At 42.4% G+C, this 24,436-nt stretch overlaps 1 protein-coding gene across 2 annotated transcripts in view; it reads left to right on the forward strand.

The window, feature by feature from the left end:
• MYOF (myoferlin) overlaps nucleotides 1–24,436 on the forward strand; it is a 176,743-nt gene that overhangs the window by 92,080 nt on the left and 60,227 nt on the right. For both annotated transcript variants that reach the window (XM_055255282.2, XM_055255290.2), the window contains 8 exons: nucleotides 1,282–1,406; nucleotides 2,514–2,630; nucleotides 9,012–9,189; nucleotides 10,418–10,542; nucleotides 13,217–13,323; nucleotides 16,003–16,195; nucleotides 17,884–18,039; nucleotides 21,203–21,334. In XM_055255282.2, coding sequence (XP_055111257.1) covers nucleotides 1,282–1,406; nucleotides 2,514–2,630; nucleotides 9,012–9,189; nucleotides 10,418–10,542; nucleotides 13,217–13,323; nucleotides 16,003–16,195; nucleotides 17,884–18,039; nucleotides 21,203–21,334 — 1,133 coding nt within the window. The remainder of the gene's footprint in view (nucleotides 1–1,281; nucleotides 1,407–2,513; nucleotides 2,631–9,011; nucleotides 9,190–10,417; nucleotides 10,543–13,216; nucleotides 13,324–16,002; nucleotides 16,196–17,883; nucleotides 18,040–21,202; nucleotides 21,335–24,436) is intronic.

Here is a 24,436-nt window from a genome sequence, read left to right on the forward strand (position 1 = left end):
GGCCTCCCAAAGTGCTAGGATTACAGGCTTGAGCCACCGCGCCCGGCCTAAATGTTTCTTTTTTTCTTACTGTCTTCACCGAGACTGCTATTCAGCTCTCTTCTGCCTGTGTCCATGATTTATGGCTCCCCACAAACGTGTACACGCCCATTTAAACATGCAGAGAGCTTCACGTAATGAAAATGATTGTGCAGTACGTGTCTATAGGGTTAGGTAAATTATTTATTAATGGGCATCATTCTGATGACGCTGCTCCATATTTATCTTTCTCCCTTAGTTTTAAGCATAGAGTTGGAAAGGGCCACAGATATGATCTGGTCAACCTCATCGATAGCAGGAATTATCCTGAGAACCTGCTGAAAGATAGGCTGAAGGCTTTGCCTCAACATTTCTTCTGATTGTCCCTAATGCAGCCTGTCCCATTGTTTGTCATTTCTAATTCACAGAAAGTTCTGCCTTATATAGAGTGAACCAAAGCTGATCTCCCCGTAGCTCCCAGAAGTGGTCCTTACTCTGCTTCTGGAGACAACTCCATCCCTCTCCCATAGAGGGGCCATTCAGGCTATTGAAGGCAGCTCTTATGTTTCTCCACCCTCACCCACAGTTTCCCCATTTTCAGCTATTTAATTATATCGCCCTTAGTGCCCTTTATTGAGGAGTTGTCTTGCTAAGACCAGATAGCAGAAATAAGGAGCTTATCAGATGACCACCAGAGATAGAAAGCGATGAATGGGAATCTTCATGTCATTTATGAATATCACATGGTCTTACAACCATAGGCAGGCAGTTTATTATTACATATGAAATTTAAAAATGTCTTATATTTTTAACAGCATCTGCTAGAGTTATACTAACTACTGAAGATTAAATGACACTTTAGAGGAACAAATAAAGTTCATAAAATATGTCATTTAAGTGACTTCCCAAAACAATATAATCTTTTGCCCCAATCGGCAATGGCATGTTTAATACAATGCCCATTATAAACTTGCAAAAATGTGAAGGTCAACTTCAAAGTCTAATTGCTCTTTATTTAAATAGCATTATCTTTTTTAAAAAATAAGTTTATCTGCGCTACCCCCAAATGTTTTTATTTAATGTTTTATGTAGCAATAAGAAAAGAGAAATACAGCAAACCTCATGGTGCTTACAACTTGCATTAATACAACTAACTCCCAAAACGGAGGAAAATAGTCTCACCTAACTAACTAATAACTAATATTTATTTCAATAGATTGAATGTGAAAAGCCTAACATCTAATGATGGTGTTTCTCTCTCAGTAAACACAGGAGAAACAGAGGTAGGCTTTGTTCCAACATTTGGACCTTGTTACCTGAATCTTTATGGAAGCCCCAGAGAGTACACGGGATTCCCAGACCCCTATGATGAGCTGAATACTGGAAAGGTTGGTTTCTCAGTTAAGGTGGTTATTAATCAGCATTGGTTAAGGTGATTATTTCTTCTTGTAATGTCTGATCAAGTATTGCAGGATAGAAGTTTCATACTCCCTAAGACTTAGAATGCAAAGTTAGGAAAAGACTGTGATCATCTCACTGGGGGATGACCAATGGCCATTTCCCCCCAACTTCTATGCTTATGGTAGACATCAATAATTAATGCTGGCTCTCTTTCCTAATAAGCTGCTGGGCTGCCTTGGAATTCTTTTCAACATCATATTCCAGGAATTTACCAAGCACTAGGCAGTGGCATGTCCCCTGAAACCCATTATTATCCTTGATCTGATCAATCCTTTCATTTCATAGATGAAGACATGGAAGCCCAGAGATGGGAAATGCTCTTTTTACCACAACAGAAGCCAAATGTCTTTTAGGTATCTCCCAAGGCTCAAGAAAGAGACCAAGCTAGAGAGAAAAAGCCCTCAGAGGGGAAGGGTAAAAGACTGGCTATGGAGGTGGGGGCCCTCCCGTCCTTTCCAGAAGATTCTATTGTCAGCACTGCTGGGCATGGTGGGAGAAGTATCCACTCTTCATCCTCATGCTCAGCTGCACCCAGAACTTCTTCCTCCTACATCTTCCTCCTTTACTTCCTGGCTATTCTGAGACTTGCCCTGGTTGCCAGCATGGCAGCCTCCCTATTCTGAGAAGTGGAGAAAAGCAGCCAAGTTAACCCAGATAAATGCAGAGCTTCCCTGCTGAAGTATGGTGAAGGGAGACTTACAGCCCCATCCACCCTCCACCCCCAACCTCCCAGCCTCCACAAACTCCTTCTGGAGCTACAGCATGGTTTGAAGACCTCTGACCTTGGTCATAGCTAAGATCTTTTTCAGCCCTGGCATCCCAAGGTGCTCTTTGAGATCTGTCGTAAAGCCAGTGGCTCTTCTTTCAAACACCAGAGACCTGAATCCAGCTGGGAGAGTTGCTGACTGATTCATTTCAAAGGTTAGGGCCATGGGAAGGAGAAACTTTTTGCAGTTGTATTAGCCTGACTAGAGACACAGAATTCTTTTTGCTGTTGTTGCCTAGAGGAATAATCCTGGATTATTGCCTTTCAGGGGGAAGGAGTTGCCTACAGAGGCAGGATCTTGGTTGAATTAGCCACTTTTCTTGAGAAGACACCACCAGATAAAAAGCTTGAGCCCATTTCAAATGATGACCTGCTGGTTGTTGAGGTAAATGTTAAAGTGTGAATGATGCATGGTATAGAAAAGGAGACCTCCAGGGACGGAAGGGGTAGCTGGGGGGAGTCGGAAGGCAACCCAACTCACAATGAACGCCCTCATCTGGATGTTTCTACAACAGCCCTATGAGGATTGCTTCATCCTTTGAGATGTTAATACCCTATTGAAAAGTGGCAAGAACACTGATACCCACAAACTGAATGACCTGTTTGCTAACTGGCATTGGGGGTCATGGGGAAGTGGCCATAACAGCTACTTCTTGCTGGCACCAAGAGCTATAGGTGCCACCACTACTCATTTCCATTTTCAGAGGTGGCTGGTGGGCCTCAGGCTTCCCAGCACAGGAGGGCAGGGGTGCTGAGGGCCCACATTGCAATGGCTGTGATCCCTGCTTCCTCCTCGAAGACAGGAAATCTTCTCAGTTGACTTCCCCAACCATTTCTGAGAATCCAGGTCAATGCCCGTGTGTTCCACAAATCTGAATCGTTTGCCAGCACAGCCAGCTCATGGATGCCCCTCTGGCTGCGGCCCTCCTTGCTGGGTTGCAAATCACCGCCAGTCCCCCAGCTGCCCCAGGCTGCTGTCGCCCTCTGTTCCAAGCACACAGGACAGGCCCTGCCCTGATTTCCCCACTTTACAGCAGAAACCAAACAGCAACTTTTAAAAAGCTTTCACTTTCAGTTTTTGGGATAAGAATAAGAAAATAGAGTAAAAAGCTTGACAATGTGGTTGCGAAATGTGGCTATTCTCAAAGCTCATGGGGTCAGGCTGGTGTTCTGGGTCCCTGACAGTCAGCCTTCCTGTCTACTCACAGCCTGTCTCCTTGTGGCAGGACTGGGTTCTCCATGCTGTCCCCCAAACTCCTGTAGTGCCCAGAACATGTTTTCATCTGAGTCCAGGCCCAGCTACCATGAGTTCTCCAGCGAGCCAGGGCCTTCTCCCTCTAGTCGTCTGATGTCTGCCTGTTACATCTGCCCTCTTTGCAAGATGATTGACAGGGAGAATAGCCACGCCCTTTATCAGAAACTATCCCTTCTTCCCCAGAGCAATGTGGCCTTGCTCATTGACTCCCAGAAGACAGCCGTATCAGGAGATTAGCATCCAAAGCAGTCTGTTCTGGATTCCTCAGGCTTTACATGTTGGGAACATCTGTGGTCCGGTGCTTGAGCTGCACCAATTTCATTCCTGTCTCCTCCTTTGAGAGGAAAGGAGCAGGCTCCTGAGACTGCCCTCTCTCCACCCCATAGCCTCAGGAAGGAACCTAGCATCACCACAGCAGCAAGCCATGGGGCATCCGTGTACCTTCACACGGGGAAAATAAATAGTTCTCCCCCATGAATTATTACAGCAAAGATGATCATTTGTTTTTTTTTTTTTTACTAAAGAGACACAGAGCCAAAAGTCAATAAGGTCCTGGTCATAGTCTGTCTGTCTATTCCACAACATTATCCACTCTGAAGTCCAGGAATTGCAATAGATCTTGAGGAAAAATAAGGAAAAAAGAGGGAGGGAGAGTGAGAAAAGGGGCAGTTTGCTTGCTGGTTACAGCCAGGATCATGCAAGAGAATAGCCAGAAACCACTTGGAGGCCTCCGTAGAGACACATGGTGCTTCTTGACTTGGGTAGTTACAGATTGGAGTTGGCTCTTGCAATATTGGTTGGAATTCAGGGTTATGCAGAAATGCCACCGTGGACTTTCAACCATTATGGTACCTCTTTTATTTTGTTTCATCACCAGAATGTAATTTAAGTTCATGCTGCTTCTCTTTGTTTTAAATAACCATAGTTTCAGGGAGAAGGAGAAAGAGGCCCAAGAAAATATTTTAAAAATGCTTTATTAACTGGAATGCAAAATCAAATTAGTTTTCTTCACTGCAAATAGTTAAACACATATAGGCAAAGAAGCTTATTACATTAATTTAGTGTAAAAGCAAAAAAAAAAAAAGTCAACAATATATGTTGCCCACAGTATATGTCAACAGAATAAAAGAACAGCTTTTTATTGACTGGTAAAGCAGAATTCATTTTCTTTGCTCTAAATAATTACAGACAGCAAAACAGCTGATCTTCTTTATTAAATAAATTTAATAAAATCAAAAGTGAAATGAAGCAAAAATTTTAAAAACCTAACAGCATTACAGAATAGGAGAGAAATGGGGATTCTGAAGATGTAGCCACACTTCAAGCAACCAGGAGCCCCAGGAGAGAGTGAAATGAGCAGATCTGTGCACCTGCCAGAAGGACTTAATGAATGCAGTCAACCTACAACTTGATCATGACCCTTGTCCGTCTTGCAGAGGTCCTCTGTTCTGGGTTATGTGCAGCTAACAAAACTTTTTGGTAAAGCTAAAGAGGCTGCAACAAGCAGGCAACTTTGTTGCCAAAGAGCCAAGCGCTCCCCATCTTTCTAAAGCAGAGCTGACCTATTGCTCCCGGTGGGCCTGGTCAAGAGAGGCTGCAGTGCAGGAGGGATGCAGCAGGTTCAGCCTAGCCATTTCCACAGTAAGAATCAGGCAGATAGAAGATCAAGTGTTGCCAACCCAGTGTTCTAATATCCGCTGGCTTCTGGAACCTCTGCCCTGCCACTAAAGGACTCCGTTTTTTGTCTGCAGGATCAAGAGTCTGTTCTTGGACCGCTTTCTCCCTGCTCCCCTTTCCCCATTCTCCTTGGATGTGATCGAATGTATTTTGGGAGCATTCTATGTACTTGCATTCTCTCTCCTACTCAGCTACAATCTCGTTGAGAGCTCTCACTGGTCTGGCCCACATTAAGGGCTCAAAAATATTGCTAGAAACAGCACCTTCAGGTTCTTCCAGCTGCTCCATCAGGTATCAGCTCCCTTTAGTAGACATACCAAAGGTGGCATGCTGGGCAGTGTTCATTGGTACCTGATCTCCTTGTCACTGACCTTTAATGTCCCATGCCTTGTGTGTCCACAGCCACTTTCAACAACTCTTAGCCTTTATCGGTATCTTGCTTGACAGAAATCACCTCCCTTTCCAAATCGACTGCTGAAACTCTACTTTATACCACCTTATCTACAAGGTGCACTAGTCACTGATGGTCAGAAAGAGAGCCCCAAGGCCCTAACCCCACCTGAGTCCAATAGACTACAAATTCTATTCTATTTTTTTTTTTTTTTTTTCTGAGACAGAGTTTCACTCTTGTTTCCTAGGCTGGAGTGCAATGGTGTGACCTCGGCTCACTGCAACCTCCACCTCCTGGGTTCAAGTGATTCTCTTGCTTCAGCCTCCCGAGTAGCTGGGATTACAGGCACCTCTCACCATGCCCAGCTAATTTTTGTATTTTTAGTATAGATGGAGTTTCACCATGTTGGCCAGGCTGGTCTCGAACTCCTGACCTCAGATACTCCGCCTGCGTCGGCCTCCCAAAGTGCTGGGATTACAGGCATAAACCACCGCGCTTGGCCCAATTTATATTCTTTAATTTTCTCGCGTTGTAGGCAGTCTTGTCCCAGGCTCTGTACTTCTCTGAATGGTGTTTAATGTTCCTTCCTCTCTCTACCTCTTTGTGCCCTGAGGGCAGAGAGGAAGTGGGAAAGGTCTGAGGGAGCAGCAGAATTCTCAGCTGCCTGAATCATCGAGGGTAGCCTGGCTCTGGGGCAGGTGAGCAGATGGTAGGGGTGCTCCTCCTGGAGTCTTGGCTTGCACAGTGATCTAGGGAGCTGCTCCATCTGCAGCGGCTTGCTCACAGTGTGTCCCCTCTCTATTGGGAATTGTGCTGATGGCCAGAAGCCCAAACTATTGCTTTTAGGGCTCAGACTCTCCAGGGTGAGGGTCCTATCAGGGATTCTGTGGGTCATTTTGCAAGCTCTGCGTGACAGCATCCATGGAGTTCTAATGGAATCCTGGCTATGTGGAGGCCTGCGGGGCAGAGCCGGCCCAGCTGGAGTATCATCCCTGTAGTTCCCACCCCATCTCTGCGCCTCCCCACGAACCTGCTCCATCCTGTGCAACCCCTGGCTTAACAGATGGCTCTGGCTTAAATACCGGTCATTTTCTCCTGGGCCCTGACTCAGGCCACAAATTATGTTTCCTATTTTTAGCTCCTTCCCTTTTCTCCTATCATCCTACTTGGTTTACAAAGAAGAAGTTACGCTGTATGTAGTTCTGACTAATCCAAATGACTTCCTACTTTTTCATTTTGACACAATTCAAACCCAAACCCAGAATTTCCACATCATTCTGGACCATGGGTATTCCAGGGGGCTTAGCTGTGGGTAGTTAAGCAGAGCTCTTGACAAGTAGCATGCACCCCCAATCCCCCCCTATCAAGGTGACAGTGGACTAAGCTAGGGAGGCTTTTAGACTCACAATGCCCCCGTTAAAGTTTCCTCAAGTCATTCGATGTGCAGCTCAGGTTACAAACCAATGTTTAGAAAGACTTTTTAGAAAGATTGAGGCCTAGAGGGGATTTGACAAAACCCTATTGGAGGGTTCTATTATACCACGTCAAAAACTCCTTTAACCAAAATGGAGACTCTGTAATAGAAGGATGTCCAGGGGTTCTTCAAGACCACAAGCTTCAGTCACTGTCAGAAGTTCTTAAAACAGTCCTTAAAAATTTAAAAATTCCAGCCAGGCATGGTGGCTCATGCCTGTAATCCCAGCACTTTGGGAGGCCGAGGCAGGCAGGTCACTTGAGGTCAGGAGTTAGAGACCAGCCTGGCCAACTATGGTAAAACCCCGTGTCTACTAAAAATACAAAAATTAGCCAGGTGTGGTGACACACGCCTGTAATCCCAGCTATTTGGGAGGCTGAGGCAGGAGAATCACTTGAATCCAGGAGGCAGAGGTTGCAATGAGCCTAGATCGAGCCACTGTACTGCAGCTAGGGCAACAGAGCGAGACAAAGTCTAAAAAAAAAGAATTAATTCTACTTCTGGGTATATACCCAAAATAATTGAAAGCAGAGACTGGGTACCACCAGAGTTCTAGAACAGACACAGGATGCGGATAGTATTGCATGGCAGAATGCACGGGACATAATGAAAAACAGCAACCGAAACCATTGCATGGCTCTTTGACAAAAGAAGGCACAGTGCCTGAAGATCTGTGGGGATATGGCTCATAAAGAAGGAGATAAGCCAGCTGAGCAAGGATTTGGGGCAGGATATGGATTCAAGAGATTTTATGTGCCCATGAAGGAAGGCCTGAAGGGCTCGTGGTCGTTTCTGGTAGGCTGATAGGTACTCAATGTGGTTATTGTTGACCCTATCTTCGACTCTCTTAGTAAACCAGTAATTTAAAAAGAAAAAGGAAGGTTTGATTTCCATTTCAACTTAAAATAAATTTACCTAGTTTCCTTATTTTTATTTACATCTGACATGAAAATCTTTATATTGTTATTTCTGATTAGAAAATCAATAGTTTAGCTGGGTGCAGTGTCACACACCTGTAGTCGCAGCTAGTTGGGAGGCCAGAGGATCACTTGCGCCCAAGAGGTCGAGGCTGTAGTGAGCCATGATCATGCCATTGCACTCCAACCTAGGTGACAGTGTGAGAACCTGTCTCAAAAAAAAAGAAAAAAAATTAATACTTCATTCAAAATCATTAAAAATGTGTAAGTTAGAAAGTAAAGTTTGCCATAATCTCTCTACCTTCTCCAACATAACTACTGTTAACAATTTGAGTTATATTCCTCCAGACCTTTATGAATATGCCAATATTAAAATATCTATTTAATAGATTTACTTAAAATATACTCTTTTTTTTTTGAGATGGAGTCTTGCTCTGTCACCCAGGCTGGATGCAGTGGCACGATCTCGGCTCACTGCAACCTCTACCTCCCGGGTTCAAGTGATTCTCGTGCCTCAGCCTCCCGAGTAGCTGGGATTACAGGTGCCCACCACCACGCCCAGCTAATTTTTGTATTTTTAGTAGAGACAGGGTTTCAACATATTGGCCAGGCTGGTCTTGAACTCCTGACCTCAAGTGATCCACCCACCTCGGGCTCCCAAAGTGCTGGAATTACAGGCCACCATGCCCAGCCCAAAAACTATACTCTTTTTTCATGGTTGCATATATGGATCTACTTAAGTCTTTTTTATGAACTTTCATTCTATTTTATGGATGTAACATAACTTGATTAACAAGTGGCCTACTGAAAGACGTGTGTACTGTTTTCATTTCTTCCCCTCCATTTCAATCAATGCCGCAAGGAACATCCTAGTGCTTCTATCTTTGCTCACTTGGATGAGTGCAAGAGGAACTGCTAGGTCCAAGAACATTCTCCCCTGTCATTTAATTCAGCACTAATTATTAGGTATAGAATTGCGTCTGCTAGAAATCCACATGTAAATAAGGACAAAAGGCCTTTCACTGAACCTTATGTCTGCTCATACTTTATAGAAATACCAGCGAAGGCGGAAGTACAGCCTGTCTGCCGTGTTTCATTCAGCCACCATGTTGCAAGATGTTGGTGAGGCCATTCAGTTTGAAGTCAGCATTGGGAACTATGGCAACAAGTTTGACACCACCTGTAAGCCTTTGGCATCAACAACTCAGTACAGCCGTGCTGTATTTGATGGTAAGATTGGCACTAACAGTTCTCTCCTTCGCACGTTTACAGTGGGTGCATCACGGGACCGGAAGCAAGCACTGTGTCTTCCCTCTGGCACTGTTCTACCCAGCCTATGGTTAGTGGAAAGGAAAAGGTTGAATGAGGAAGAGTGTGATTGGGGTTCGGGCACCTTAAAGACCGGCCAGACCCAAGAAGTTGCAGGTCCCATTGCCAGAGGCTGAACCCCAATGTCACCCTCTCCCCAACTAGCTTTAAGAGTGGTTTTGGCACGTAAGACCCCAAGGTAGCCACTGTGCTAAGCACTGAGCTCCACAAAGCAGCTCCAACCCCTACAAAGCCCCAAATCTTTCTTAGGTTGAGTAGTGGAAAATGAATGGGACTCTGGCTCAGATACTGGGAAATCATGCTTCTGGTCTTCACTCTGTTACCAGCTTGTGACCTTAACCGTGTCACTGAATTCTAACCCTCAGTTTCTTCGTCTTCTCCGGAGTTGACGTGAGGATTAAATAGCTGTATTTAAACAAACATGGGTGAGAAACAGTCCCTGATTTTAAGGAGCTTACATTCTAGTGTATAAAATAAATCATAATAGGAAGCAAAGTATGAGAACTTCCAATAAAACTGTCAACAAATGGTTTGAGAGTACAGAGAAGGGAGAGAGGAATATTGATCAAATTTCCCAACAGCATTGCCAGAGTTTTAACTTAATTTTTGTACGAGCAGTTTTAAAATATAAGACATCCTAGAAAACATCAGCTAATAATTCTTAATCACAGTAAGGCTCTAGTACCAAACCCTATGTAGCCAGCTAAAGCTTTCCAAGAACAGAAAATTCTTTTCTTTTGCCCCACTTCCAACAAAAACATTTATTTAGAATAACAGTTTTTAGGGACTAACATGTTCAGTCTAGCTTCCTATGTCATCTTTATTTTCTACTACCACATTAGGAAACCATCTCTGATGTTCAGATGCATGGCCCTGAATCACTAAATGATCCTGAGATTGCTGTGCTCAGTTTACTAGGGTATCTCAGAGAAAATTTCAGAACAGACTGAATGAAAAAGAGCTTCCTAGTCTTCAGTTTCTTAATTGAGTCAAATTAAAGAACCAGACCACCCCAAGCTATTCCCTAAGCCTGTGGATTAATCAGCAGCTCAGTCTGTGCATCTCTTTAATAAAAATGTTGTCTATTTTAAGTGTTCAGTGTTCATTGACCCCCAATGTTTTATACCAGGCAACTACTATTATTACTTGCCTTGGGCCCACACCAAGCCAGTTGTTACCCTGACTTCATACTGGGAGGATATTAGTCATCGCCTGGATGCGGTGAACACTCTCCTAGTTATGGCAGAACGGCTGGTAAGTTTCTCTTTTTCTGCATTTCCTTTTCACCAAGCTGGGTGAATTAGGTATTAGGATGGAGGCCAGGCCACTATAACACAAGACAGTGCTCAATACAGTGATCAATAAGGTAAGAGCAATGTTTCTAGGAACAGCGGAGGTAGATGGTCCTAAGTTAGTACGGAGGTTCAGTGGTATTGGGGACCCAGGCTCTTACCCCCTGGTTGCTCTGCCATCACTCAGGAGTTATCATTGTCTGCATGGTAGAGGCAGCTCACTACTACATCTGCCCTCCAGCCTGAGGGGAGGGGTGGTAAACAGTGGGGAGAAGATGACATAGGCCTTTCCCTTGAAGGGAAAAATGCAGAAGTCATACTCTTAATTTCTACTCACTTTCCACTGGCCAGAATCCAGTCATACAGCCACATGTGACTCCAAGGAAGGTGGAAAATGTAGTCTTATGCCTGGGCAGGCATAGGCCCAGATAAAAATTTTCTTACTTTGGAAGAGGGGAGGATTAAAAAGGTAGGAGTGGGGTGGAACAGGAACTCATAGTTTCTGCCGTAATTTTTGTGTGGAGAGAATGGTTCATTCCAATAGCAATATGAAACTCAGAACTTTGCAGTGGAAATCTCCACTGCAGGAAGAGGTAGCTTTGAGGAACCAGTGTCTGACATATTCCACTCTTGCTGCAGACTAGAGGAACTTCTTTTGTTTGGAGGTTGGGGATTTCCTTGGGTGAAAACTGCATATATATGATATCTGTGATTATCTGTCTAGTTGACATTGGTCAACTAGATTGGTAAGGAGAAGGGGGTTATGTCTGAGATATTTCTAATTAAACAAAAATACTAAGTTACTTGGGCCAGGTGCAGTGGCTCACGCCAGTAATCCCAGCACTTTGGGAGACCAAGGTGGGCAGATCATTTGAGGTCAGGAGTTAGAGACCAGCCTGGCCAGCATGGTGACACCCTGCCTCTACTAAAAATACAAAAGAAATTACCTGGGCATGGTGATGTGAGCCTGTAATCCCAGCTACTAGGGTGGCTGAGACAGGAGAATCGCTTGAACCTGGGAGACGGAGGTTGCAGTGAGCCAAGATGGCGCCATTGCACTCCAGCCTGGACAAACTGAGACTCTGTCTAAAAAGATATATATATGCACACACACACACATTTTATATATATATACATATACACACATTTTATATATATACACACATTATATATATACATTATATATACACATATATATACACATTATATATATACACATATATACGTACATTATATATATACACACACATACACATTTTATATATATACACATTTTTATATATATACATTTTATATATGTATATATAGATACATTTTATATATATGTGTGTGTATATATATACATTTTATATATGTATATACACACACACACACACACACACACACACACACATATACTAAGTTACTCCTATCAGGTAGTGCTAAAATCCATCTGGCATTGGTGTTTTGATTTCCAAATTATGTTAATATTAATTTTTAAAAGATCTAATCTCTACCAGGGCTGGACCAAAACATACGGGGTTTCAGGAGTATACTTGATCTAAAACTCTATGGCAAAATCTAAAATATTATTTTATGTTATAAAGGTAATCTGGGAGGATAACTATAGGTTTAAATTGACTTAATCATAACTGTCCCTAAAGTAAAGTTGCAATTGATAGGCAATGTACATCTCAAAGGCATTTGTGGAGAATTAGTTGCACCTGTGTTCTAATTGTGTTTGAGATGCTCTTCAGTAGTTTTCATCCTGGTTCTTATCAGCTCTCTCCACTGACCAAGCTGCCTAATCCGGACAGGATGGTGGCTATCCCTTTTCCCTGATTAGGACTTTTGACACTCATGGTAGGCTTTTCCTCAGTTTCTCTGTTGGCAGGTGCTCAATGGGATAGAATCATATGTTTTCAGTTTATCTCGTACTTTCTCTGCCCCAGTCCATAAATCGCAATTTCTGCAAGCAGCTGTTTCCTTTGAGTGGGGAATAGCATTTTAGAAACAAGATCTGGGTATAGAGTGCTCACTACTACTGAAATATCATTGCTTCTACGCCTTCTCAGCAAACGAATTTGCACAAACGCATATATGTCTATTTATTTCTATATCTATCAATATATTAAAAGCTGTGACTTCATAAAGATACTTCCAATTCCAGTCCAATACCACAAGGTTTATTCTAGTCCTCCGTATTTCTGTGTCTCTAACTTTCTTCTCCAACAGTGGGAAATCTGGCCTTTGTTATCCTCAATATATTTGCTCCTTGGTTCAATCCTAAAATCTGTAGATAACCCACTGTGAAAAATAAGCCTACTAATTAGAGTTCAATATGTTTATGGGTTTGTTGTTGTTGTTGTTGTTGTTGTTTTGCCTTTTAACAAAGGGTACATGGTCAAAATACTGTGTTCCAAAATTGACTTGGGTTAGTTTAGTAAAATTATGTTATTCATCTGAAATGTAATTAGATCTGTTTTATTCTGGTTATATTCCACTTTAGGGTTCCCCCTCCTATCTTTGCTGATTTCATTTTATTTGTTTTTTGAATATATAAAAATATTTACATGATTTCACAGGTTAAACTATATGAAGGTATAATGGCGTAATGAACAATTATCAATTATTTCCTCTCTTTTCAAATTCTTCAGCAAACAAATATAGAAGTTCTAAAATCAGGGATACAAGGTAAAATTCCCGCAAACCAGTTGGCTGAATTGTGGCTGAAGCTGATAGATGAAGTTATAGAAGACACGAGGTACAGTGATCTTACACCTATCTCAGAATTTTCATCCAGGCGCTCCTCCCTGAAATTCTAAGACTGTAAAGCCTGTGGAATTGTTTCTAATGTTTGTCTAAGAAGTGATTTTGAATTATTCAAACTTCGTAAAAAGCCCTCACTGGGAGGAGTGCCTGAATCACCAACAGGAAAAGCTCCACTTTCTGATTTGGTGCCAGTTCTCAAGTAGCCTAGGGAGGCTGAGGCCGCACTCCCGGAAGCATGTCCCAGGCAGCCTCAGGCAAGGGATGGGGGGGTGAGGAAGAAGCAAGCCTGAGCCTCTGCTTCTCATCAACTCAAGGATGACCCCCACCCTGGAGAAGGGTGACTTCTGGCTCCTACGGAGAATGGGATCTGGGGGTGGAGCATTGATTTTACCATTCAGAACAATAGCTCTAATTCATAAACATATTTTTAGAAACAGCCCTTTTACTTGCTCTTTTACTGAATGCCTAATGAACACTGTGGCCAAGCCTCTGTTAGGGGAAACCAGTGGATTTGACTTGAACCAGCGGACCTTTCATAACTGATTCGGGGAAACAGCTCAGATCTTTTAGCATATGGAAATCAAAGGGGGAAGTGATTCGTTCCAAATTCATTTTAAATATTGGTTAATAAAGCAGTGGACAGGGAAGTTCCGAAAGAAAAGCATATCGAATGCTTTCCACAAGCAAAAAGGCCTTTATTCCCCACGCTGGGCTAACACCCTAAGTCACCCTGTCTTCTTGTGCCTCCTAGTGGTAAAGCCAGGTAATTGAAACACAACCATAATCAAAGTACTGCTGGGGCGCTTGTTTAAATTCTGAATGTTAGAGCTGGGTCCTAAGGGATCATGTCCTTCAGTCTCCTTATCTTGTAAATGAGAAAACAGAGGCCCAAAGAGGTGAAATGACATATCTGACGCCCAGAGCTGGGTTTGCCAACTCAGCCCCTCTTCCTGCCATGTATTTCACAATCAACATCTATTTGTCCAAGGCCCCAAGTGTGACTTTTGAACTAACAGCTTCCAGATATCTTTTTTTTTTTTTTTTTTAAGACGGAGTCTCGCTCTGTCGCCCAGGCTGGAGTGCAGTGGCGCAATCTCAGCTCACTGCAAGCTCCGCCTCCCGGGTTCACGCCATTCTCCTGCCTCAGCCTCTCAGAGTAGCTGGGACTACAGGCGCCCGCCACCACGCCCGGCTAATTTTTTGTATTTTTAGTAGAGACGGGGTTTCACCGTGGTCCCGATCTCCTGACCTCGTGATCTGCCTGCCTTGGCCTCCCAAAGTGCTGGGATTACAAGCGTGAGCCACCGCGCCCGGCCTTCCAGATATCTTTTTGCCTCAAAGTCTCACTCTGGGGAATTAACCCTTCAAATACAATGCCATAGTTATTTATGAAACCAAACAGAAACATTTGGTAATAACTTTCATGGAGAAAATGTCTGTGAATTTTAAGATTTGCAGAGCAAATCACAGTCATCTATTTATACTGTTTTGATATTTATACTGATATGAACTGTTTTTGAGGAATCAAATTGGAATCTTTCTAAACTTTATGTAACAGGAAATTCAGTGTTTAAGGGAAGTCGTGCTAGGATTTTCTTCATTGAAGAAGCTGGGTGAAATTCAAGTGAGTGGAAATTCTAGGTAGGGACACTGTGAATCAGAGCTTCCTGAACCTGGTGAAAACCTCACCCTGTGTCCCACCAGATGCCATGGTGGGAGAGAAGGCCTGGCAGCAGAAGGCTAATTCTGGCTCTAGCTCAGCCATTCTCAGGAACCCTTGGGGGTCTCATCACAACACATCCAAGTTCTCATATTGAATGGAGATTTGGCCTACATCGTTGGTTCATAAATCTTTCTGGAGTTCATGGGCCCATTTGAGAATCTGATGAGATGATGGTGATGATAAAGATGACAACAAGATGATGATGAGGATGGCAACATTGTTTAGACTTTGCTATGCAACTCTTCTAAATTCTTTCCATACAGCCACTCATTTCCTTCTCACAACATCCCTAAAAAGCATGTCCCACATTTGAAAATAGGAGGACGAGGAAGTAAGTGACTGGTCAAGACAATGGAACTAGTAAAGAATGGAGCCACGATTAGTACCTAGGTTGTTGGCTCCAAAGCCTATGTTCATCATTACATCACACTACGTGTTGACACAGATAGACACAGTTTTCTTTATAAGTTCCAGAGTTTCACAGACCTTCAAGACCCACCCATAGACTGCTTAGAGGCCCAGGATTCCCTAAGTTAAGTATGCTTCAGCTAAATGGTCTCTAACCTCCCTTCTTCTTCCATCATTTTGTGGGTCTGTAAAGTGATTCTAGGAAGCAAAACAAGGGAAAGCCAGTTTCTTTCAGCTGCCACTGTTTCCATCTTCTTTCCAGTGACTCCTTGGGCCGCAGGTTAAACCCTAAGGCCTAAAATAGCTTTGGGATTTTAATCTCCCTGTATTCCTTATGAACATTAAGAGACTGGCCAGTCTGCTCTGGCAATGCCAGATACACTCTACTCCAGCGTAAACCAGGCAATGCTTGTAGATTCAGTTAGGAGGTTGATGTGGTTTGCAAGATGGAAATCCAACATAAATGTATTTGACAGTTCTGAAGCCTAAAATTAGGTTATTCTTCAAATCCTCTGTTTCTTTTTTTCTTCCTTTTTCTAGATACACGTTGCCTCTCACGGAAGGAAAAGCCAATGTCACAGTTCTCGATACTCAGATCCGAAAGCTGCGGTCCAGATCTCTCTCCCAAATACATGAGGCGGCTGTGAGGATGAGGTCAGAAGCCACAGATGTGAAGTCCACACTGGCAGAAATTGAGGACTGGCTTGATAAATTAATGCAGCTGACTGAAGAGGTAGGACTTTTAAACTACACAAACGTCACCTGATATGGAAGAAGGGCTCTGCGAAGTGGCACCAAGAATAGGGTGGTGGAAAGAGAATCTACTACATTATCTTGGATATTGAGCAGATCTGACAGATTGTAAAAATCAGGAAGTAACTGGGCTGAGGATGCTAATGATGAATGTAATTGAAATCAGAGCAGGGGAAGAATTTTGAGTTGGTGATCTTGCAAATGTCTTCAAAAGTGGACAAATCATTATCATTTTCATGGTACTGTCGGAGAATATTTTGAATGATCTTTGTAGTTCACAGGATTAAAATGTCAGCTTTGGCTGGGGTTGGGAAGACCTGAATTTGAACTTTGGTTCTACCATGTATAACATTGGGCAAGTTATTCAACCTCTCAGCCTCAGTTTCCCCATCTGTAAAATGGAGATAAACATAGCGCTTACTAGTTAGCTTTGTTGTGTGAAGATTTTAAAAAGATGGTAGGTGTACAAATGTCCATCAATGATAGACTGGATTAAGAAAATGTGGCACATATACACCATGGAATACTATGCAGCCATAAAAAGGATGAGTACATGTCCTTTGCAGGGACATGGATGAAGCTGGAAACCATCATTCTCAGCAAACTATCACAAGGACAGAAAACCAAACACTGCATGTTCTCACTCATAGGTGGGAATTGAACAATGAGAACATTTGGACACAGGGCGGGGAACATCACACACCGGGGCCTGTCGGAGGGTGGGGGGCTGGGGGAAGAATAGCATTAAGAGAAATACCTAATGTAAATGATGAGTTGATGGGTGCAGCAAAACCAACATGGCACATATATACCTATGTAACAAACCTGCACATTGTGCACATGTACCCTAGAACTTAAAGTATAAAAAAAAAAAAAAAATGGTAGGTGTAAAGGGCTTAGCACAGTTGAGGGCACACAGTAAGTGCTGGATAAATGCTGGCCTCCACTAACTTCGGTGGACTAGAAGAATGAGGAAGTAAGGAGACGACTCCTCCTGTCTCTCAGAAATCAGAGGGTTGGGTAGGTAGTCATATATTTGGGGGTAAAAATACACTTGAAAAAGCACACAGGATTATAGGTAATTTCATTTTCTACTTTGTATGCTTTGGTACTTTCACAGTGTTCTATAGTGGACTTAGGAAAAGCAGTTTTTTATACCACTGTGTGCCAATAGGGACATTTGAATATCCAGCCCTGGAAGCTGGATTATCTTCTTTATAATCAGAAAAAAAGGGGTTTTTGAAAACAAAATTAATATTTCAGATTTGGCAAATATTGGATGGTGAGCCAGAGACTCTTTGTCCTATAAAATATTTGCAATCTCTAACCCTTTGACTGCTGCTGGTGGCTTTCTTCAAATGATGCTTGAGATAAGATGGAATATTTTCTAAGATACCTCCCAGAGAAGAGTAGGAGGGGCTTTTGCTAGGTGAAGCTGTGCCTCTGCTTCTCACCCTTCCCTTAGGCCAGCCACAGCCTGCCTCCCAGCCCTGCAAACTCACAGTGTGGTCCTGGAAGATGGGAGCTCAGGAATTTGAGACAGAGCCCTAACCACAGCGTTTCTTTGCTAAATGAATCCCTGAGGGTCCAGCCTACAGGGTCTTCAGTCCCTCTCCATTTAGACTAACCATGGCTGTGCTTCCTCTTCCATCCAATGCTCATGACCAGCCACAGAACAGCATGCCTGACATCATCATCTGGATGATCCGGGGAGAGAAGAGACTGGCCTATGCACGAATTCCCGCACATCAGGTCTTATACTCCACCAGTGGTGAGAACGCATCTGGAAAATACTGTGGGAAAACCCAAACCATCTTTCTGAAGGTACATGGCTTCACTGTGTCACGTGAAACACACTAAATGAAAAAGCTGTATTCCTAAGAAGGGGCTGCTTTATATCATTTGCTAATCATTGAATGGTGAGGGTGATTGGGATCAATTCTAGCCCATTCTGGTCCCTCCCTCTGGGGCAATAATTCTGAGAGAGAGTGATCTGAGGTTGGCTGGCTTTCAATCGAGGACACCTCCTTAGATGTCTTTGTGACATTAATATAAACATGGCATTGTGAATGCTTTGCTTTCTGGCATGAATATTTCACTTCTAATATCTCACGCAAGGCAATGCCTTTCTTCCTTTTATTCTAGTGAATGTTGGGGAAAGAAAGAGAAAGCAGTAGGGATGGTCCATGGAATCTGTTGCACTAACCTAATGAGCAATAGATTGAATCAATTTCAATTTGATGAGCTAATCAAATTGAACATTTTTGACAATCGTAACTTTAGGGAAGAGATTCTGAATATTTTTAGAGTCATAGACTCTCTTAAGTGCCTGACGAAAGCCACAGGCCTTCTCCTCCAGGGAAATGCACACTGCATGTGCAGCTAATATTTTGCATAGAATTTAGGAGCTTCATACGACCCATAAGCCCGTTCCAGGGCCCCGTATTAAGAACTCTGCGTGTGTATATGGGGAATCAAAGGTGAGCCTAGCGCCGAAATAAAGAAATCAGAATAGTTCCCATCTATATGTTTTGACATCATCTTTCTGGCCAACCCCAACTGGAGTTCTTTGCATTTCGGACAGAGAAATAACAATTAAGAAGAGAAAAAGCAGAGTTGGGGAGAGTGTTCTCTTCAAACAAGGAGATTCTGCTAACTTGTAATAAATTTACTCATTGCTCTTTAATCAGGAGGGTGTAAATAGAATCAGAGTGATTATCTTCTTTCAAGTGTCTCTTGGTAGAATAAATTTTACTTAAGATAGAACCACAATTATAATTGACCTCAGCAGTGGGTGGAAGCAAACTGATTAATAAATAAAACTTCACAGAGGGTGGGAGAGGAGACAAAGACACCTTCTCTGTGTTAGGTTTTAGAAGTTAGTGGATAAACAGCAAAATGCTTTTAAGAGAATGTTTTATATATTTACTGATTTTGTTAATACTCATTACACAGTTTAGGGACCTGTTTAACTCGTGAGTTTTTTTGGTCTTGAGACCCCTTTATACTTTAAAAAAAAAGATTGAAGGCCCCAGAGAGCTTTGATTTATGTAGGTTATACCTATCAATATTTACTGTAATAGAAATCAAAACTGATAAATTTTTAAAATATTTATTGATTTAACCATAACAATAACAAACCCATTACTAACATAAATTACATCAATTACATATTTAATTTAAAATGTTAATAAACTACATATTTTTACAAAATACATTTTGTGTAAAAAATCAGAAAGCAGAGTGAGACTATTTGGCATTTTTGCAAACTTCAATGTCTTGCTGAACAGAAACATAACTGGATTCTCTCATCTTCCTGTGCCTTTAAGCTGATGGAATTAGTTACTTGGTTGAAGTATATGAAGAGGATCTGGCCTCACATAGATATGTAGTTGGAAAAGGGATGAGTATTATAATAACCTTTTCAGATAATTATGAATATTCATCTTTGATATGACACTAAACTCAAGTGGTAGCTTTTAAAAGGTTAATTGCAATGTGAAACCTGAAACCATATCAATGAATTTTTCATACTCAGCTACATTAAAATCCTTGGTCTTTCTTGGACTTGGAATGACTCTTTTATTCATGCATGATTTTGTAACATAATGTACGATCATTTGGAAAATTCACTGAGTTATGTAGATCACTGAGTTATGACACATTTCATCATACAATATTGAAAAAGATCACACTTTGAAATCACATTTGTTAATATCATTTATCAGAAAGTCTTTATGTGTTGGGAAGCTATCAAACTTATTGTTACAGATTCAAGTTTTCCAACACTCTCTTATTTTACTTGAAAGCTGGAATTTTGTCATCACCAACAAATAGAGTTCTTTTCCTTGGAGTGTGAGGCTCACTTTGTTTATGCTAAAAAAAAAAAAAAAAAAAATGCCTGCCCCATACTCAAATTGGAATAACCATGTTTACCTGTCAATTGCAGTTTTAAGTAAAAGTGATATTTCATTTTTCAAAAATCTAGTTCAACTTACAACTCAAAAAATTGCACAAGAGCTTTTTCTCAAGACAACCATCATATGCCAGTGTGCAGCAGAAATGCTTCGCATGTACTTCCCATCTCATCACACAAAATATTAACAAGACATGTTTTCAAGGGTCGAGATTTAATAAGATTGGTAATCTCGTCTGGGCACAGACACGCCTGTCATCCCAGCACTTTGGGAGGCTGAGGTGGGTGGGTCGTTTGAGTTCAGGAGTTTAAGACCCAGCTGGGCAACATGGCAAGACCCCCGTCTCTACAAAAAAAATACAAAAATTAGCCAGGCATAGTGGCATGCATCTGTGATCCCAGCTACTCTGGCAGCTGGAGTGGGAGGAGCGCTTGAGCCCTGGAGGTCAAGGGTGCAGTGAGCCGAGATTGAGCCACTGCACTCCGGCAACAGAATGAGACTCTGTCTCAAAAAAAAAAACAAAAAAAAACAGTAATCTTTACTGCTTCATCAACAGAATCCTTTTATTTTTATGTTTTTGCACATGGGAAAAAAAGGAAAAGATAATTCTTTAGTGAAACTGGAATTTTGTTTCTTCACTGAGATTGCAGTTATTATTACTATTACTTTTACTGTTAGTACTAGATCCACTTTGGCAATCCGGCCTTGATTCCTGCTACAGTGCAGGAGTTTTTTCCACTTTGCTTTGGCACCACCAGTGCAAGTGTCAATACAGTAAAGAAGATAAATACCATGTTAGTGTTATTAGAAAAATTGTTTTGACCTTGTGGACCTCCTGAAAAGGTCTCAGGGGTAGGCAGGAATCTATGGATCACACTGTGAGATCTGCTGCTTTAATTGTGATTTTAATCTTTGCTGTAGGGTCATCTGGAAATGTTTTAACTGAAGCAAACATAAAATTAGACTGGTGAGAGCAATGATTAGATGTTCCCTCTGCTTTTGGCTTTAACTTAATGTCACAGTCTGTGCTGTGCCTAATGTAACATCACATGCTATTGTTCATCTCACAGTATCCACAGGAGAAAAACAACGGGCCAAAGGTGCCTGTGGAGTTGCGAGTGAACATCTGGCTAGGCTTAAGTGCTGTGGAGAAGAAGTTTAACAGCTTCGCAGAAGGAACTTTCACCGTCTTTGCTGAAATGGTACCTTTAGTGATTTCACTATCTTTTCTTCTTTGGTCGGGGGAGGGGTACTTTTACTTTTCACCTTTATGGAAAATATTTACATACCAAAAACAACCACAGCCCTCCTTACCATCCCCTAAAATCCCATCCAAGGGATCTTAACCTAAGGGATAAAAGAAGATGCTCTTGAAATTTTATTGTCAACATTGGAACACACCATGGTGATTAACACTTTTGTGTGATAATTCCAAGAGATGGCTTAGATGACCTCCACCACAATCTTACTAGCAATACTGAAAATGGATGTCTTTCTAGCTCTCAAAACTAGAACTCTGCAATAATCTTATTGGTGCCTGATGCTGGGACACTAAGTAGAGTATATATACACACACACACACACGCACACGCACACACACACCAACCCAGGAGAGGGATCACTTGAGATGTTCAGATCTTGATAAGCTTACTTGGGGTAGAGGGTCTTAAAACCCCTGAAGATCCATTTCACACTTAAGGGAAGCCTCAGATAGGCTTGTCCAGGGGCAAAAAAAAAGCTGCCTGAATACTTCTAAAACAACAGAGATAATTTGTAAAACCTTCACTGAGCTTAAAATCCATCTAGTTAATGAAAAGTCTCATTACAATTAAACCAATGAAAACAATGTTCACAAACGTTTACAGCTAAAAGTAGAATTATTTTTATTTTTTATGCTATTTTTAACTCAAGTGCTTATTGACTTAAATTTACCAGATGTATTTGGTGGGTCTTTTCTGATAATTTTCAGATGAACACCACTCTACAGATAGGCCTTCATGCTCAAATAAATGAGGAGGAGACTGTCATCATTTTAGCTAGTCTAGAAGTCTGTTCCTGCTACCCACCGCTATACCTGACAACTGGTTCAGGATTGTGGCTCTGATCTGCTTGCTAGGCAAGACAACCCTTGACCATCTTTTATTTTTACTTTTTATTCATTCAACAGTTCCTGGCACATAATAGGTCCCAATACATGTTTATTGAATGAATAAATAAATGATGACAATTTATCTGTCCTACTGTCCACCTAACCATTCATTCCTCCATCCCTCCATCTGTCCATCGAAGCTTTTAGGGAGTGGTGGCTTCATGCCAGGCACTGAGCCAGGTAGCCAGGTGCTGAAGATGATGAAGAAGCCAAGCCTGGTCCTCAAGGATCTCACAATCTGTTGCAATGATTGCAAAACTGGGTCTCTTGTTGAGCATGCAGACTCCCAGGGGCACCCTGGGGATTCCAATTCTGTAGCTTGGGTTAGGGATTAGCACCAGTGGTGATTCCAACATGGGGCGAGAGTGGGGACCACTTTAAGAAACAGTGGAATGTGTGGGAATCACAGCTCAGGCTTGGAAGTGCTAGTGAAGATAGAGGGTGTGCTGGAGGCCACTAGGGAGGCCCTGAATGGAGGATGTTGATGTCCAGCCAGCTGGATTGTGTGGAGTAGGGGCTTCATGGCATAGGTAAGGAGAGGCTCATTCCTGCCTTCCTGTAGGATTTCTTGGCATCTACCTGCCCTCCAGCTCTGTGGCTGGGTCTAAACCTGGAGAAAGCAGCCCTGAGCAATGATCGACCAGCCCAGGCCTTCCTTCCACTCTTTCCCATTTTTGGATCCTTCCCTGCATAGAGTGAAGCCTAAGCTTCGACTCATGTAGAGAGATGATCCACTCATTTCTGTTGTTCTGTGTGACTCACCTGTGAGTACCAGCAGAGGCACATTAATAATAATGGAAATTTTACTGGCTCTTGCCTTCATGTGCTAATAATACCAGCACTTAATTTTCTACAAAATTCCCTCCCACCCCCGAGATTTCTGGGATTCTTTGAGGTGCTTCACATGTGCTTGCTCATGAATACTTTTTTCTTACTGTCCTGCCCCAGTCCTGCTGACTAAAGCCACAGCCCTCAAAGCTGCTTGAGGCTCCCATCTCCACTGCTGCTGATACCCTCTTGTCCATGCCAAAGTCTTTGCCTGGATTTTACTAAAGCTATGCTGGCTTCCAAGCAGAACAGGAGGAATGTCTTGCTCTCCATTCTGTGTCCATGTCATGTGACCCCAAGCCTTGAGGTCCCTTAGGATAACAGTTCCTTTAGTTTCTGCCTGAAGTGCATCTCCCCTCCAGGCTGACAGCCAATATCTAAGATAAGCACTATTGTGTCCTCTTGATTCCAATTTCCTAATCAGGCCCCTACTCAAATCTCCTCCTTTCTCCTTCAGCCAAAAGCTTTCCTATGGCTTATGCAAATCATTTTCTCGGTGAATTCATCAGCAGACAATTGGAAATTCTAGTGTGGATCCAAACAGGGACACCCACCACACTGACAAATCTCTACCCTTTCCATGGTTGCCATGATGAAGAGCAGACCATCATAGATTTATAGATTCTAACTTGGAAAGGAATGCCTTAGAAGCCAGAGTCTGCCATTGCCATTCAGCCTGCTTCCCAGAGAGGCCTTGGTCTCCTTGCCACAGTCCAGATGGAATTAAGGCTCATAACTTTTAGGTCCAATAAGGGCTGGGTATTAAAGGACCTTCATGTTTCAGATGGGTTTTTTGTGGACTGCCTGGGAAATAGCAACATTAATTGTATATTGTTTCTACAGGGAAATGAGCCCCAAGTTCTCAGCAGTAGACTTACAAATAAATTTTATAAAATCTGCTCATTCATAAGCTGAGGACTTTCATAGGTATTTAAAAGATAAGGTTCGCAGAACTATCTTGAGCCATTCAAAATTATAGTAGAAACAATTAGAATGTGGCCGGGCGCGGTGGCTCACGCTTGTAATCTCAGCACTTTGGGAGGCCGAGGTGGGTGGATCACGAGGTCAGGAGATCAAGACCACGGTGAAACCCCATCTCTACTAAAAATACACACATAAAAAAAAAACTAGCCGGGCGTGGTGGCGGGCGCCTGTAGTCCCAGCTACTCGGAGAGGCTGAGGCAGGAGAATGGCGTGAACCCAGGAGGCGGAGCTTGCAGTGAGCCCAGATTGCGCCACTGCACTCCAGCCTGGGCGACAGAGCGAGACTCCGTCTCAAAAAAAAAAAAAAAAAAAAAAAAAAAAGAAACAATTAGAATGCTATATC

This window comes from Symphalangus syndactylus, chromosome 2 (assembly GCF_028878055.3).
Source record: "Symphalangus syndactylus isolate Jambi chromosome 2, NHGRI_mSymSyn1-v2.1_pri, whole genome shotgun sequence".
Lineage (NCBI taxonomy): Eukaryota > Metazoa > Chordata > Mammalia > Primates > Hylobatidae > Symphalangus > Symphalangus syndactylus.